A 12,064-nucleotide genomic window follows, 5' to 3' on the forward strand; every position below is an offset into this window, starting at 1 on the left:
CTGTGAAGCCCTATAGAACCAAGGAGTCCACTGTCACATTTTGTGGCCCATGAAACCAAGGAGACCATTATTGCTCTGCATGGACTCATGGAACCAAGGAAACCAGTGTGACAGTGCAGGGCCTGGTGTAACCAGGAGGCCATTGTGACACTGAGGGGCCCCATGGAACCAAGGACATCTTTGCAGATGACACCAAGCTGGGTATGAGTGTTGATCTGTGGGAGGGTAGGAGGGCTCTGCACAGGGCCCTGGACAGGCTTGATCCAGGGCCCAAATCCAACAAGGTGAGGTTTAACAAGTCCCAGAGCCGGGTCCTGTACTTTGGCCACAACAACCCCTGCAGCGCAACAGGCTGGGGACAGAGTGGCTGGAGAGCAGCCAGGCAGAAAGGGACCTGCAGGGACTGATGGACAGCAGGCTGGACATGAGGCAGCAGTGTGCCCAGGTGGGCAAGAAGGCCAATGGCTCCTGGCCTGGATCAGGAATGGTGTGGCCAGCAGGAGCAGAGCTGCTGTGCCAGCAGTGATCTGCCCCCAGCTCTGCACACAGACATTGCTGCTGCAGCTCCAGAGAAGGCAACACAAGGGGATCTCTGGAAAAATCTTTCCTGGGAGATCCTTTAGTTCTTTAAAGCCACATGGAGTGCAGCCCCTCATTGACACACTCTGTGGTCACAGGGAAGATAGAGGGAAACAAAATGATAAATGGCAAAACCAATGGCTTTTCTTTGTGGACAATATTGAAAAACTGAAACATGGGGGAAAACAGAACAAACCCATAACCAAACCCAAAAGAATTATCAAAGGTGATTTATATTACATGGCCTGTCCCTGCTGCAGCCCCGGCACTGCCACCCCCAGGGCTGTGCCCGGCCCCGAGAGCACTCAGGCCCTGCAGCAACACCAGGGCCACCAGGGCAGCGGGGCAGGGCCACGGCAGCAGCACTGGCAACACCAAGTGCTGCTGCTGCTGCTGCTGCTGGGCACAGCTGCTGGGCCAGCACTGATCTGCCCCAGCTCTGCACACCGACATTGCTGCTGCAGCTCCAGAGAAGGCAACACAAGGGCATCTCTGCAGAAAACTCTGCTGGGACATCCCTTAGTTCCTCTAAAGCCATTGAGAACACAGCCCCTCACTGACACAGTCTGTGGCTACAGGGAAGGTGGAGAGAAACAAAATGAGAAATGGCACAAAGATTGACATTTCTTTTTTGACAATATGAAAATACTAAAACAAAGAAAAAGAACCTCCAAAATTAAATCAACAAGAAGGATCAAAGATAACTTATACTAAGAGTGATTTGCAGAAATTGGCCAACAGTTTAATGTTTCTGAAAGCATCCAGTCATCAGTCTCCTCACTGCAGCCTTGAGCTCCTGGTTCCTCAGGCTGTAGATGAGGGGGTTCAGGGCTGGAGGCACCACTGAGTACAGAACTGACAGGGTCAGATCCAGGGATGGAGAGGACAGGGAGGGGGGCTTCAGGTAGGCAAACATGCCAGTGCTGACAAACAGGGAGACCACGGCCAGGTGAGGGAGGCAGGTGGAAAAGGCTTTGTGCCGTCCCTGCTCAGAGGGGATCCTCAGCACGGCCCTGAAGATCTGCACATAGGAGAAAACAATGAACACAAAACAACCGAGTCCTAAAAAGGCACTGATAGCCATGAGCCCAAGTTCCCTGAGGTGGGATTCTGAGCAGGAGAGCTTGAGGATCTGAGGGATTTCACAGAAGAACTGGCCCAGGGCATTGCCATGGCACAGGGGCAGGGAAAATGTATTGGCCGTGTGCATGAGAGCATGGAGAAAGGCACTGGCCCAGGCAGCTGCTGCCATGTGGGCACAAGCTCTGCTGCCCACGAGGGTCCCGTAGTGCAGGGCTTTGCAGATGGACACGTAGCGGTCATAGCACATGATCGTGAGGAGAAAATATTCTGCTCCAATGAAGAAGATCAGGAAAAAAACCTGTGCAGCACATCCTGAGCAGGAGATGTCCCTGGTGTCCCAGAGGGAATTGTGCATGGCTTTGGGGACAGTGGTGCAGATGGAGCCCAGGTCAGCGAGGGCCAGGTTGAGCAGGAAGAAGAACATGGGCGTGTGCAGGTGGTGGCCGCAGGCTACGGCGCTGATGATGAGGCCGTTGCCCAGGAGGGCAGCCAGGGAGATGCCCAGCAAGAGGCAGAAGTGCAGGAGCTGCAGCTGCCGTGTGTCTGCCAATGCCAGCAGGAGGAATGGCCTGATGGAGCTGCTGTTGGACATTTGCTGGGGCTGCACATCGGCACCTGTTCATGGAGAAAGGACAGTGAAGAGTTAGAGGAGATACCTGTAAACAAAATCAAAGCCTTTTCCAATACACCTACCCTGGAACACACATAGATACACTTCTGTTTTTAAGAATTCTGGTGTTTACTTTAAAGCTTCCCCATACCTCTGCTGGTGTTCTTGAATATCAGAAACCCTCACCATTTCTACTGCCCTTAGGGAATAGAGAGCATGTTCTGAGAGGCAAAGTGATAAGTGGAGAGCTAGTGGACATTGTCTGTCATTCTGACCTGTTCAGAATTTCGCTGGGCTTTAACCTTTGCCAGTTGGAGGGTGATCACCTCCCCATGTTTCCCTTTAAAATTCCCCCAGGTACTGCTGAGAGCAGATGTTTCCACCACAGCCCAGCTCCACATTTGTAGCCAATGACTCACACTGCTCATTTCACCAACCCAGCAGCATTTTCAGTGTCACAACACCTCTGCCTTTGCCCATCAATCTCATAACTCAGAGCTGCTCTAGGACTGGTTTGCACCCTGGATTGAAGCTCGCAGCTTGGACTGAAATCTCAGGGAGACTCCCAAGTGTCCTTCTGATGGCATTGGATGAAGGGAGATGCAGCTCCTTCCCTGGCTGCACTGACAGCATTGCCCAGAGCCGGGCCCTGGGGACAGCGTCACCCTGAGCCAGCTGTGCCCCCTGCCAGAGCCCCCAGGGCCGGGCAGCTGCTCCCAGCCCTGTGCTCTGCAGAGGGAACTGGGCCCGGGGCTGCAGAGCTGCCCCACGGCTCTGCTGCAGCTCTGTCTGCACAGGAGGGGCTGCACGCCTTGGAGCCCCGGCCCTGAGGGCAGAGGCTTGGCTGGGGCACAGGAGGGAGGGGGCTTGTTCAGAGGGAGGGGCTGCACTGCAGGGACTCCTGTGGGCATCTCTAAACTCTCCCTGCCACAGCATTGCTGGGCTTTGTTTTCTCTCATTGCCTGATCTCCTCTCTGCTTCCTGCAGATTTCCCTCCTGCAGGTGTTTCCCTGATCTCTCCCTGCCAGCACTCACAGAGCCCAAATCTCTGTGCACTCTCCTTGGCCCTACAGAACCCTGCCTGTTTGCAGGGCACTGGCGGGGGGCAGGTTCTGTTTGCAGCTTGGAGAAAGGACAGCTCAGACTGAGCCTGATGGCTCCAGCAAAGGTGATGATGGTGCTGTCCATGGGCAGAGGGGCTGAAAACACATTAGGGATCTCCTGTGAACCTATTGATCACTAAAAGCAACAGTTCAGATGTCTTGGGAACTTTCAAAATTTCATAAATAATAATTCATAAGCAAAATTTACCAGGTCAGATATTACAGGCAATTGTCAAAATTTATAATCATCCTTTAATATTTATCACCACCTCCCTACTATTCTTCAATAGTAGGAAACTGAATACAAAGTCTTAAGAAATTTCTTACATTTTATCAAAATCCTAGACTTGGAAATATTCTATGACTGACCAGAACCCTTGAGCATGTCAGAGCTTCATGAACATTTCACCTCCCCTGCCCCAGAAATACTCAGAGTTGTACTCACAGGCTCTGCAGGCATTGGGATGTTCCAGCTTGAGGAGATGGCTCCAGGAGCTGCAGCTGCATTGTCCTGCAGCCAGAGGTTCCTGTGCCAAGGGCTGGCAGTGATTGTGCCCCAGGCACTTCTCAGCCCCTTCCCAGCCCTGACTGATTGAAGCTCTCTGTGCCTCTGGGCTGTGCCCGGGCTGGCTGCAGGCAGTGCCCCAGCCCTGCTGGGCTGGCAGAAGAGCTGCTCATCCAGAGAAATGTGCTTTTGAAGCTCTTCTTGGTCACCAGGAGCTGCCTCTGGGCCAGGAGCCCAGCCCAGCTCAGCAGCACAGACACAGCACAAGGACTTTAATCAGCCTCTGGAGCTTTGCGCTCAGGCCCTGAACATCAGTCCCTGAGAGGGAGCTGAAGAAACCTCTCCAGAACTCCAAGGCAGAATCCAACTCCAAACTTTCTTGGATTTTTAATGGGTCCCACTGAGGGACACGACTGAGCAAGTGTCCCCAGGCCCCAGGCAGAGCAGAGAACTGCAGGCAGTGATGACAGGTGGGGACAAAGAGAAGCCAAGTCTTGGTGCCCTGGGGCACAGCAGGGTCTGTGCCAGCAAGGGCTGGGAGGAGACACCTTGTCCTGAGGCCCTGGGGCCTCCTGGCACAGCCCCAGCCAGGCTGGGCACTGTCAGCCCCTTGTGCTGCCCTCAGCATCCCCCCCTAGCCCACATCCCAGTGGCCTCAAGGATCTGCTGCAAGGAGTCCCTGGGGAGCCTTGCTCAGCAATGGCCCTGGGGGCTCCTTCATGCTCCCTGCAGGGACTGCAGGTTTTTCAAAGGACTTTGGCTTTGGCTTTTGCCTTGGAATCTCTGAGAGGTTTGTGCAATCATGGCCTCCAATTATCTGCTGTAATTAGTCCCTGGAGAGGCTTTGTCAGTAACAACACTCAGTGGGGCTCATTAATGCTTTAAGGTACTCCAGTTATTTGAAGGTACTTGGTGTTTCCCTTTTGATACAGACTCTGTGAGAGGTTTGTGCAGTCATGGCCCCAATTATCTGCTTTAATGAGTCCCTGGAGAGCTTTGTACTGACACTCAGTGGTGCTCAGTAATGCTTTGAGCTTCTCACATTTTTTAAGGTAGTTTGGAATTTCCTTCCAACACTGAGACTCTGAGAGGTTTTTGTGCCATCCTGGCTTCCAATTCTCTCCTCCAAGGAGTCCATGAGGAGCCTGTGTTGGGCATGGACCTCACTGAGACCCATTCCTGCTTTGAGACACTTTGGGGTTTTCTTCTGACTTTCACGCCTGGAAAGGTTTGTGCAATCTCCTCTCAGGCCCTGAGGTTCCAGGGCTCAGCTCCAAATGCACCACAGGGCTCATCAGGATGCGGCAAGTCCTGACAAACCATGGCTCTGCCTTGATTTCCCTCTGCTCTAATGCAGTTTATCAGGGCTGTATCTGGAGTGATTTTGGTTTGCTAATTTGAGATTTCTCAGCCAATGCATCTATTTGTGCAGTGGGATCAGTGTTGGCTAATTACCATTGCACTCACTGGAATATATTTACTCATTTCCTGCTGTGAGATAGGATTAGGAAAAAAGCAAAGTAGGCTCAAAATTTTAAAAGGGTATATAGAAAAGTTTATTACCAGTAAATAGAAGAAAGAGTAATAAGAATCTGAACACTTCTCCTCTCCCTACAACCTTTTCTTTCTTACTGACAATGCAAGGAGACAAAACCGGAAAGTTTCAGTCAGTTTACACCATCTAGAACAGTCTTTCTTCAGTTCACTTAGGGAGAGGAGTCTCTCTTTCATGCTATGGAGACTTCTCCATAAGAAAAATGTTCTCTTGTGGCTCTCAATTCCCACGAAGAGCAGCTGCCCAGAAAATCTGGAATAGTGAAGTCACTCCCATTTTTCACAGCTTTTCCCACAGCTGTTTTTATGGGCCATGTCAACTTATGGGGTATGAGTTTAAAGATGAGCTGTTCAAGAGCAAAGATTCTCTTCATCTATTTCTGAAATCATCTTCATCTCTGACAACAGAGATCTTCTTCTTCTCTCCATGAGGGCGCAGGATCTCATTACTCTTCTCTCTTTCTCTGTTTAAACTTCTCATGGGATCACAGCTACTTCAACATTTGCCTACTTTAGCATGGAGGTTTTTGCTGAACAGGTCATCTCCCCATATTTTCAATTAGTTATTGGGAAAAAGAGAGTCTGATGTATCAATTACATCCTTCCCCATAGCTTTACAAGAGGATTTCAGCCCCAAGATCAAGGCATCTCCTCATCCCTCCCATCTGGGACTCAACTTCCCCTTCACTGACCTCGGTGTCTTCATGTTGCTCCTCTGTGTGCCTGCAGTTTGTCCTTTTCTCTCACTGGAGGGAGGATGGAAGCACTGAAAGAGTTCATATCTCACCCGGGGCCTGCAGATGGTTCCGTGCCCCCGGCCGGGCTCGGTGCTTGCGGCCGGAGCTGTTTTACGATGGAGGTTTCTGCAGCGGCTGCGCTGGGGCTGTGTCAGGATGGGCCGTGCTGGGGCAGGGCCAGGATCTCAGCAGCCAGGCCAGAGCACAGCAGCAGCACGGCCGGGGGCCGATGGCTTCTCCTGCCCCTGCCCGGGGCTTGCGGCTGAAGCCCAAGGGTGGCAGAATCTTGGCCGAGCCGGCCCGGCCCGGGGCTGCTCCTGGGGCCCGGCGGATCCTGGCTGGGCCCGGGCTGGTGGCGGGGCAGGGCTCAGCAGGGCCCAGATGTTCCCAACTGCAGCCATGGCCCGGCCCGGCCTCGGCCCCGCGGCCTCCCCTGCCCTGCCCGGCAGCCGATGGGGCCTGGCGGGGTCCCTGGGAAGGGGCCCGGCCCCACGGCAGGAGCTGCCCAGCCCTGCTGGAACCCTGGATGCTGAGAAATTTAAACTTTCTCTGCTGAAAGGCACAGACCTGCAAGAGAACACTGCATTTGACATGAGGCTGTGGAGAAGGCTTCCAAAATTGATCAATAGCATTGGGATTATGGGTGTGTAGTTGGTTAGAAGTGTATAATATCACAGAAAAATCTTAAGACTTCGGGGTTTTGGAAGATAATAATAAATATGAAGCCAGATGGAGATTTTAGGGTTGAGACAGGTTGTTCTTCTTTACCTTCTTCCTTCTTCTTCACCTTCTTCTTCCTTCTTCTTCATGGGTTTGGGTGGTATTTTGTAATTGGACATAAAAGTCTGCATTGCAGGCTTCAAATGATCAATTATTGGGTTAAAAGGGAAAATAATTTGGGTATCTTTTCTTAATTGGATAGTTTAGCCTTAAAAGACCTTGTAACAAGAGATAGCCATTTTGTGCCCTGCTAATGAAAGATGCAGAACTCACGGCCTTAAGAATGTAACATGGGTAAGAAACAATAAACACCTGAGTCTGAACACGTACTGTCATCTCAAGTGCCTTCAATCCCGAGCCCAAGAGAAGTAGAAAAAGCAAGCAGAGAACCCACATGGCCCACCCTGGCTGAGATGGGGAGCTGGGCTGGCCTTGTTACCTCTGTGCCAGCCAGAAGGGAAAGAGACTCTCCCAGGCTTTCTCATCTTGAACATGTGTCTTCACAGAGGTGTGTACAGTTTCCTTCATGGTTTAACAGATTGTCAATTCTCAAAGCTGATTACTCATTGGTGTTTTGTCAGACATGGATGAAACTGCTAGCAGCTTCTCTTAGGACATCACTTCTGTGATGCAAAACCACCACAACAGCACAGAGCACAGAGCTCCTTTGTCCATATGTAGTGCTCATGTGCCCGACGCCTCAAAACCCCTCCTTAGGAGATCTCTGGGCACTCCCCAAGGTGTTTTCAAATGAAAACATTCAGCTCAGAGTCTAAGACAATCACCAGACGACAGGGCCAGCCTGACCTGTCTGTCCTAGCTACTTTTGTCTGGGAGCAATCCTTGGATATATGGAATTTGGGAGGCCAAATGCTAATTTTTGTCCATGGCCCTTGGACATGAAATCTGGTTCTTTTCCATAGGAATGAAGGAACAGAGCCCCAGTGTTTCAGGGGCAGATGAGAGGTGGCCACCAGAGGCCAAGGCCAGCCAGAGCTGGCACATTTTTTTCTGGAAGATACCATTGCATTAAGGAAATTGTTTAGGGAGAGTACCAAGTTTGGCAATGGGCATCTGTCACAATCCGCTCATACAAGTGGGGGTCGTGATGGTTCGTTAACTGATCTCAGAGTGAAAAAACAACACGAAGGGGATTTCAGTATTAATCAAATACATGCACCTTTTATTGAGTGCCCACAGCAAATGCAATAGAAGGATTTAGAAAGGAGATAAAGGATAGAGAGAGAGAGAAAGAGAGGGGGTGGATATAGCTACCAAATAGAGAGACTAAATCCTCATGTGGTCCAGCCAATAGATCTGTCTTGTCATGTCAGGGAGAATCTCAAAGTCTTGGTTAACTCAGGGGTCTATTATAGTCCTCTGCTGAGGGGGGAACAGGTAAAAGACAATGAAGAATAAGTCTATTGAAAACGGGTACAGACAGTCCATGTTCCAAAACAGGATAAGTCAATCTCAGCAGTGAGTGAGAGCAATTGTTTTCTTGGTCCAATGACCACACCTGGGCAAACATGTCACTTCAATCAGGCCAACCCCTCCCCATGTTAGGGTTATAGGGGTCTCAGTCTCAGTCCTTGGGAGGGGGCTTCAATCTCCGTCCATCATGGTGGTCGTGAAGCCGATGAAGGATTTTCCATGGGGGACCACCAAAGTTACCCCAGAAAGTTCATTTGGCCAAGAGGTGGGGAAATTCATGGGCTATTGTCATGAAGCAGGTGCCAGCATATAGGGTGAGCTGCCCCTTTGCCAGCCCCCTGCTCGAAGCAGCAACCATGGCAGCACTGCAAACACACCTGCAAACAATCCCTTGGTGAGCATCCACCGCAGCCAGGCCAGAGCTCCAGTCAGGGTCCACAGGGTCCCGGTCTCTGTCCTTGTGACGATCGTGAGACAAATGAGGGAAACTTCAGACCGTCTCTTACAGCATCTGAAAACCCAGATGGTTCTTTCCATAGCAAGGAGAGCATGGAGCCCCAGTGCTCCAGGAGCTGATGAGAGGCAGCCCTTGACATCAGCCAGACCTTTCAGGTGGCCCCTGGGAGGCCAAACCAGCCAGGCCTGTTCCATGTTCCCTCAGTTCCATGGGGCCCCACAGTGTCCCAATGGTCCCTTGCTTCCCTGAGGCCCTGAGGTGTCATAATGCCCCCTTGGTGACACCAGGCCCTGAAGGGTCCCAATGGTCTCCATGGTTCCATCAGGCCCCACAGAGCCATAATGGTCTCTGGGTTCCATGAAGCCCCGCTGGGTCACCATGGCCCCTTGGTTCCATGGGCTCCAGTGGTGCCACAATGATCCCCTTGGTTCCATGAGGTCCCACAGTGTCCCAGTGATCTCCATGGGAAGGGAAGAACCGAGCCCCAGTGTTGCAGGGGCAGCCACCAGAGGCCAAGGCCAGCCAGGCTTGATGGTACTGGCAGATTGTGCCTGGGAGCAACCCTTGGATATCCAGAATTTTAGAGGTGGAATCCCAATTTCAGACATGGACACCTGGAGGATAAGGATGGTTGTTTTCCATAGGAAAGAAAGCATGGAACACTGATTCCACAGTGACATTTGGGGATCTATGGGGGCTATTGGGGATCGTTTCTGCACCTCGTGACCCAACAGGAGCTTCTCTGATAAACGTTGCCTGAAGCTCCCACTGTGCCCATGACAGGAACCCCTGTGAGTATCTGGGACATCCCGGCTCTCTGGCAGCCTGGGGACTCCTGGGATGTCACCGTGGAGCCCCCGTGAGTGCCTGTGACAGATGGGTGCCTTTGCAGCCCAAGGTGCCCTGGGATGTCACCATGGAATGGCTGTGACTGCCTCTGACCACAGGGCTCTTTACCATCCCCAGAAAGCCCTGGGAGGTCTCCATGGAGCCCCCGTCTCTACATGTGACATTCCAGCTCTGGAACAGCCTGGAGATTCTTGGAATGTCCCCATGGAACCCCTCTGAGGGCCTGTGACAAATCTGATCCTTAGCAGGCAACCATCACCAGCCCCCTGTTGCTATGCTCTGTCCTTTGGCAGCTCCATGGAGACCCCATGCCAGGGCTGGTTGCCATGGACACCAGCTCAGGCCTGCAGCCAGAGCCCGTTGCCATGGCAACCATTGGCAGCCCCATCCCCAGGCTGATGGGATCCCAGAGCCACAGAATTGGCTGAGCTGGGAGGGACCCATCAGGATCCTCCAGTCCAACTGCTGGCCCTGCACAGGACACCCCAACAATGCCAGCCTGGGCCTGGCAGCGCTGGCCAAACGCTGCTGCAGCTCAGAGAGCCCTGGAGCTGGGACCCTGCCCTGGGGAGCCTGGCCAGGGCCCCAGCAGCCTCTGGCCAAAAACCTTTTCCTGACATCCAACCTGAGCCTGCCCCGACTCAGCTGCAGCCGCTCCCTCCACTCCTGTCCCTGGGCACCAGAGGGAAGAGGTTCCCACAGCCCCAGCCAGGGACCCGCTCCCAAGGCTGCTGCCATGGCCACCAGGGCTGCCACCAGCTGGGATGCTCGGTTTCCACGAGCTGGGCTTCAGGAATGGGATTCCCCAATTTCCTGCTCCCGCTAAAACCGCGCTGCCCTCGCTGCCCTCCCGCCTCCCATGGAAAGCACAAAAGCCAAAGATCCCGGGCTGGGATAAGAACAATTTATTGGGAACAGCAACGGGATATGGAACAAAAAGGAGCAGAAACAATACTGATAACACAAGTGATAAGAAAAAGGGAAAACTACAACACAACTGACTGTCTCTTCCTGGCTACAATTTCCCCCTGCCTGGAAAGGACACCCTTCTTGTCAGGAGGGAGAGAGAGAGAGTCCCTTTCCTGCCAATGGCAATGACCTGAGGTGGGAGCGAATGTAATGTCACAGCCATAGCCAGACCCGCATGTTCTTCCATCCCACATCAGGTCATTGGCAGGGGCAGCAAAAGGGACTGTTGTCTTCCTACCATGGATCACAGGGAAAATGGATCCCCAGGGCTCTTCCCAACATGGGACCCCCAATGGGGAAAGAAGCTGGAGTGGTGCATGAAGCTCTTCCTGCAGCTGGGGCACTCGCAGAACTTCCCTTACTGGCGACTCCATTGGTGTCTGATCAAGTGAAAGCTCATGGACGAGCTCTTCCCATGATGTGGAGAACTCATCGGGCCTCTCCCCAGTATGGATGCGCTGGTGCCTGACGAGGGTGAATTTTTTCTTGAAGTCCTTCCCACAATCAGAGCAGCGGAAGGGCCTCTCATCCATGTGAATGCGCTCATGCAGGTAGAGATTGGAGCTGGTCTGAAATCTCTTCCCACAGGTGGGGCACGCGTAGGGCCTCTCCCCAGTGTGGATGCGCTGGTGCCTGATGAGGAGGGAGTTGCGCTTGAAGCCCTTCCCACAGTCAGGGCAGAGGAAGGGCCTCTCCTCTGAGTGAATTCGCTGGTGCTTGTAGAGATTGGAGCTGGTCCTAAACCTTTTCTGACACTGGGGACACTCATAGGGTCTCTCCCCAGTGTGGATGCGTTGGTGGATTACGAGGGTGGATCTGTGGCTGAAGCCCTTCCCACACTCCCCACACTCGTAGGGCCATTCCCCGGTGTGGATCATCTGGTGGCGGATCAGGTGGTTACTCTTGCTGAAGCTCTTCCCACACTCCAAGCACTTGTGGGGCTTCTCCCCATCACGAAGCTGCTCATGGGCCACCAGCTCTGAGCTCTGGCTGAAGCTCTGTCCACCTTCCTGGCTCAGGGTGGGTCTTTCCTCTTCAGAGCACACTGGGCTGGGTTTGGAGCCCATCCTCATGAAGGATTTCTGGGGATTTTCCTCCCCATTGGAATTCTGCACTGTGGAGTCACTCAAAACTGCCACTTCCACAAGGGTCTGCCATGGAGATTTTTCCTCCATGGTCTCCATGCTCAGCTCCTTGTCTGGGGGAGGAAGGACAAGGAGAGGATGGGATTTGCCTCCGTGCCAGAGGGAAGGGGAAGGAGATCCCCCCAGTGCATCCCCAGCAGGATGGGGTTGGCAGCAGGGTTGTCCTGCAGCCGGGGGCTTTGCTGGGCTGGGAGATGGAGCAGGAGAGAGGGGGAAAGGGGCACTGACTGCCTCCTCACCTGCCTGGGTGTCCCATGGCTCCCTCCTGTTTCTTGCAGCCTCCTCCTCCATCCTATCAAGGTTTGGGAATGGGAAATCC

General features: G+C 53.0%; 2 protein-coding genes across 2 annotated transcripts in view; both read right to left on the minus strand.

The window, feature by feature from the left end:
- Positions 1 to 1,321: 1,321 nt before the first annotated feature.
- Positions 1,322 to 2,254, minus strand: LOC143692473 (olfactory receptor 14C36-like). The gene has a single exon (XM_077172705.1). It carries the CDS (start codon positions 2,252 to 2,254, stop codon positions 1,322 to 1,324), a length of 933 nt encoding a protein of 310 aa, XP_077028820.1.
- A 218-nt stretch (positions 2,255 to 2,472) lies between these two features.
- Positions 2,473 to 12,064, minus strand: part of LOC143692474 (uncharacterized) — an 86,613-nt gene continuing 77,021 nt past the window's right edge. Inside the window, exons 4-5 of the mRNA XM_077172706.1 lie at positions 10,963 to 11,606; positions 2,473 to 2,493 (exon numbers count right to left, since the gene is read on the minus strand). Coding sequence (XP_077028821.1) covers positions 2,473 to 2,493; positions 10,963 to 11,606 — 665 coding nt within the window. The remainder of the gene's footprint in view (positions 2,494 to 10,962; positions 11,607 to 12,064) is intronic.

This window comes from Agelaius phoeniceus, assembly GCF_051311805.1.
Source record: "Agelaius phoeniceus isolate bAgePho1 chromosome W unlocalized genomic scaffold, bAgePho1.hap1 SUPER_W_unloc_1, whole genome shotgun sequence".
In the NCBI taxonomy this organism is placed as follows: domain Eukaryota; kingdom Metazoa; phylum Chordata; class Aves; order Passeriformes; family Icteridae; genus Agelaius; species Agelaius phoeniceus.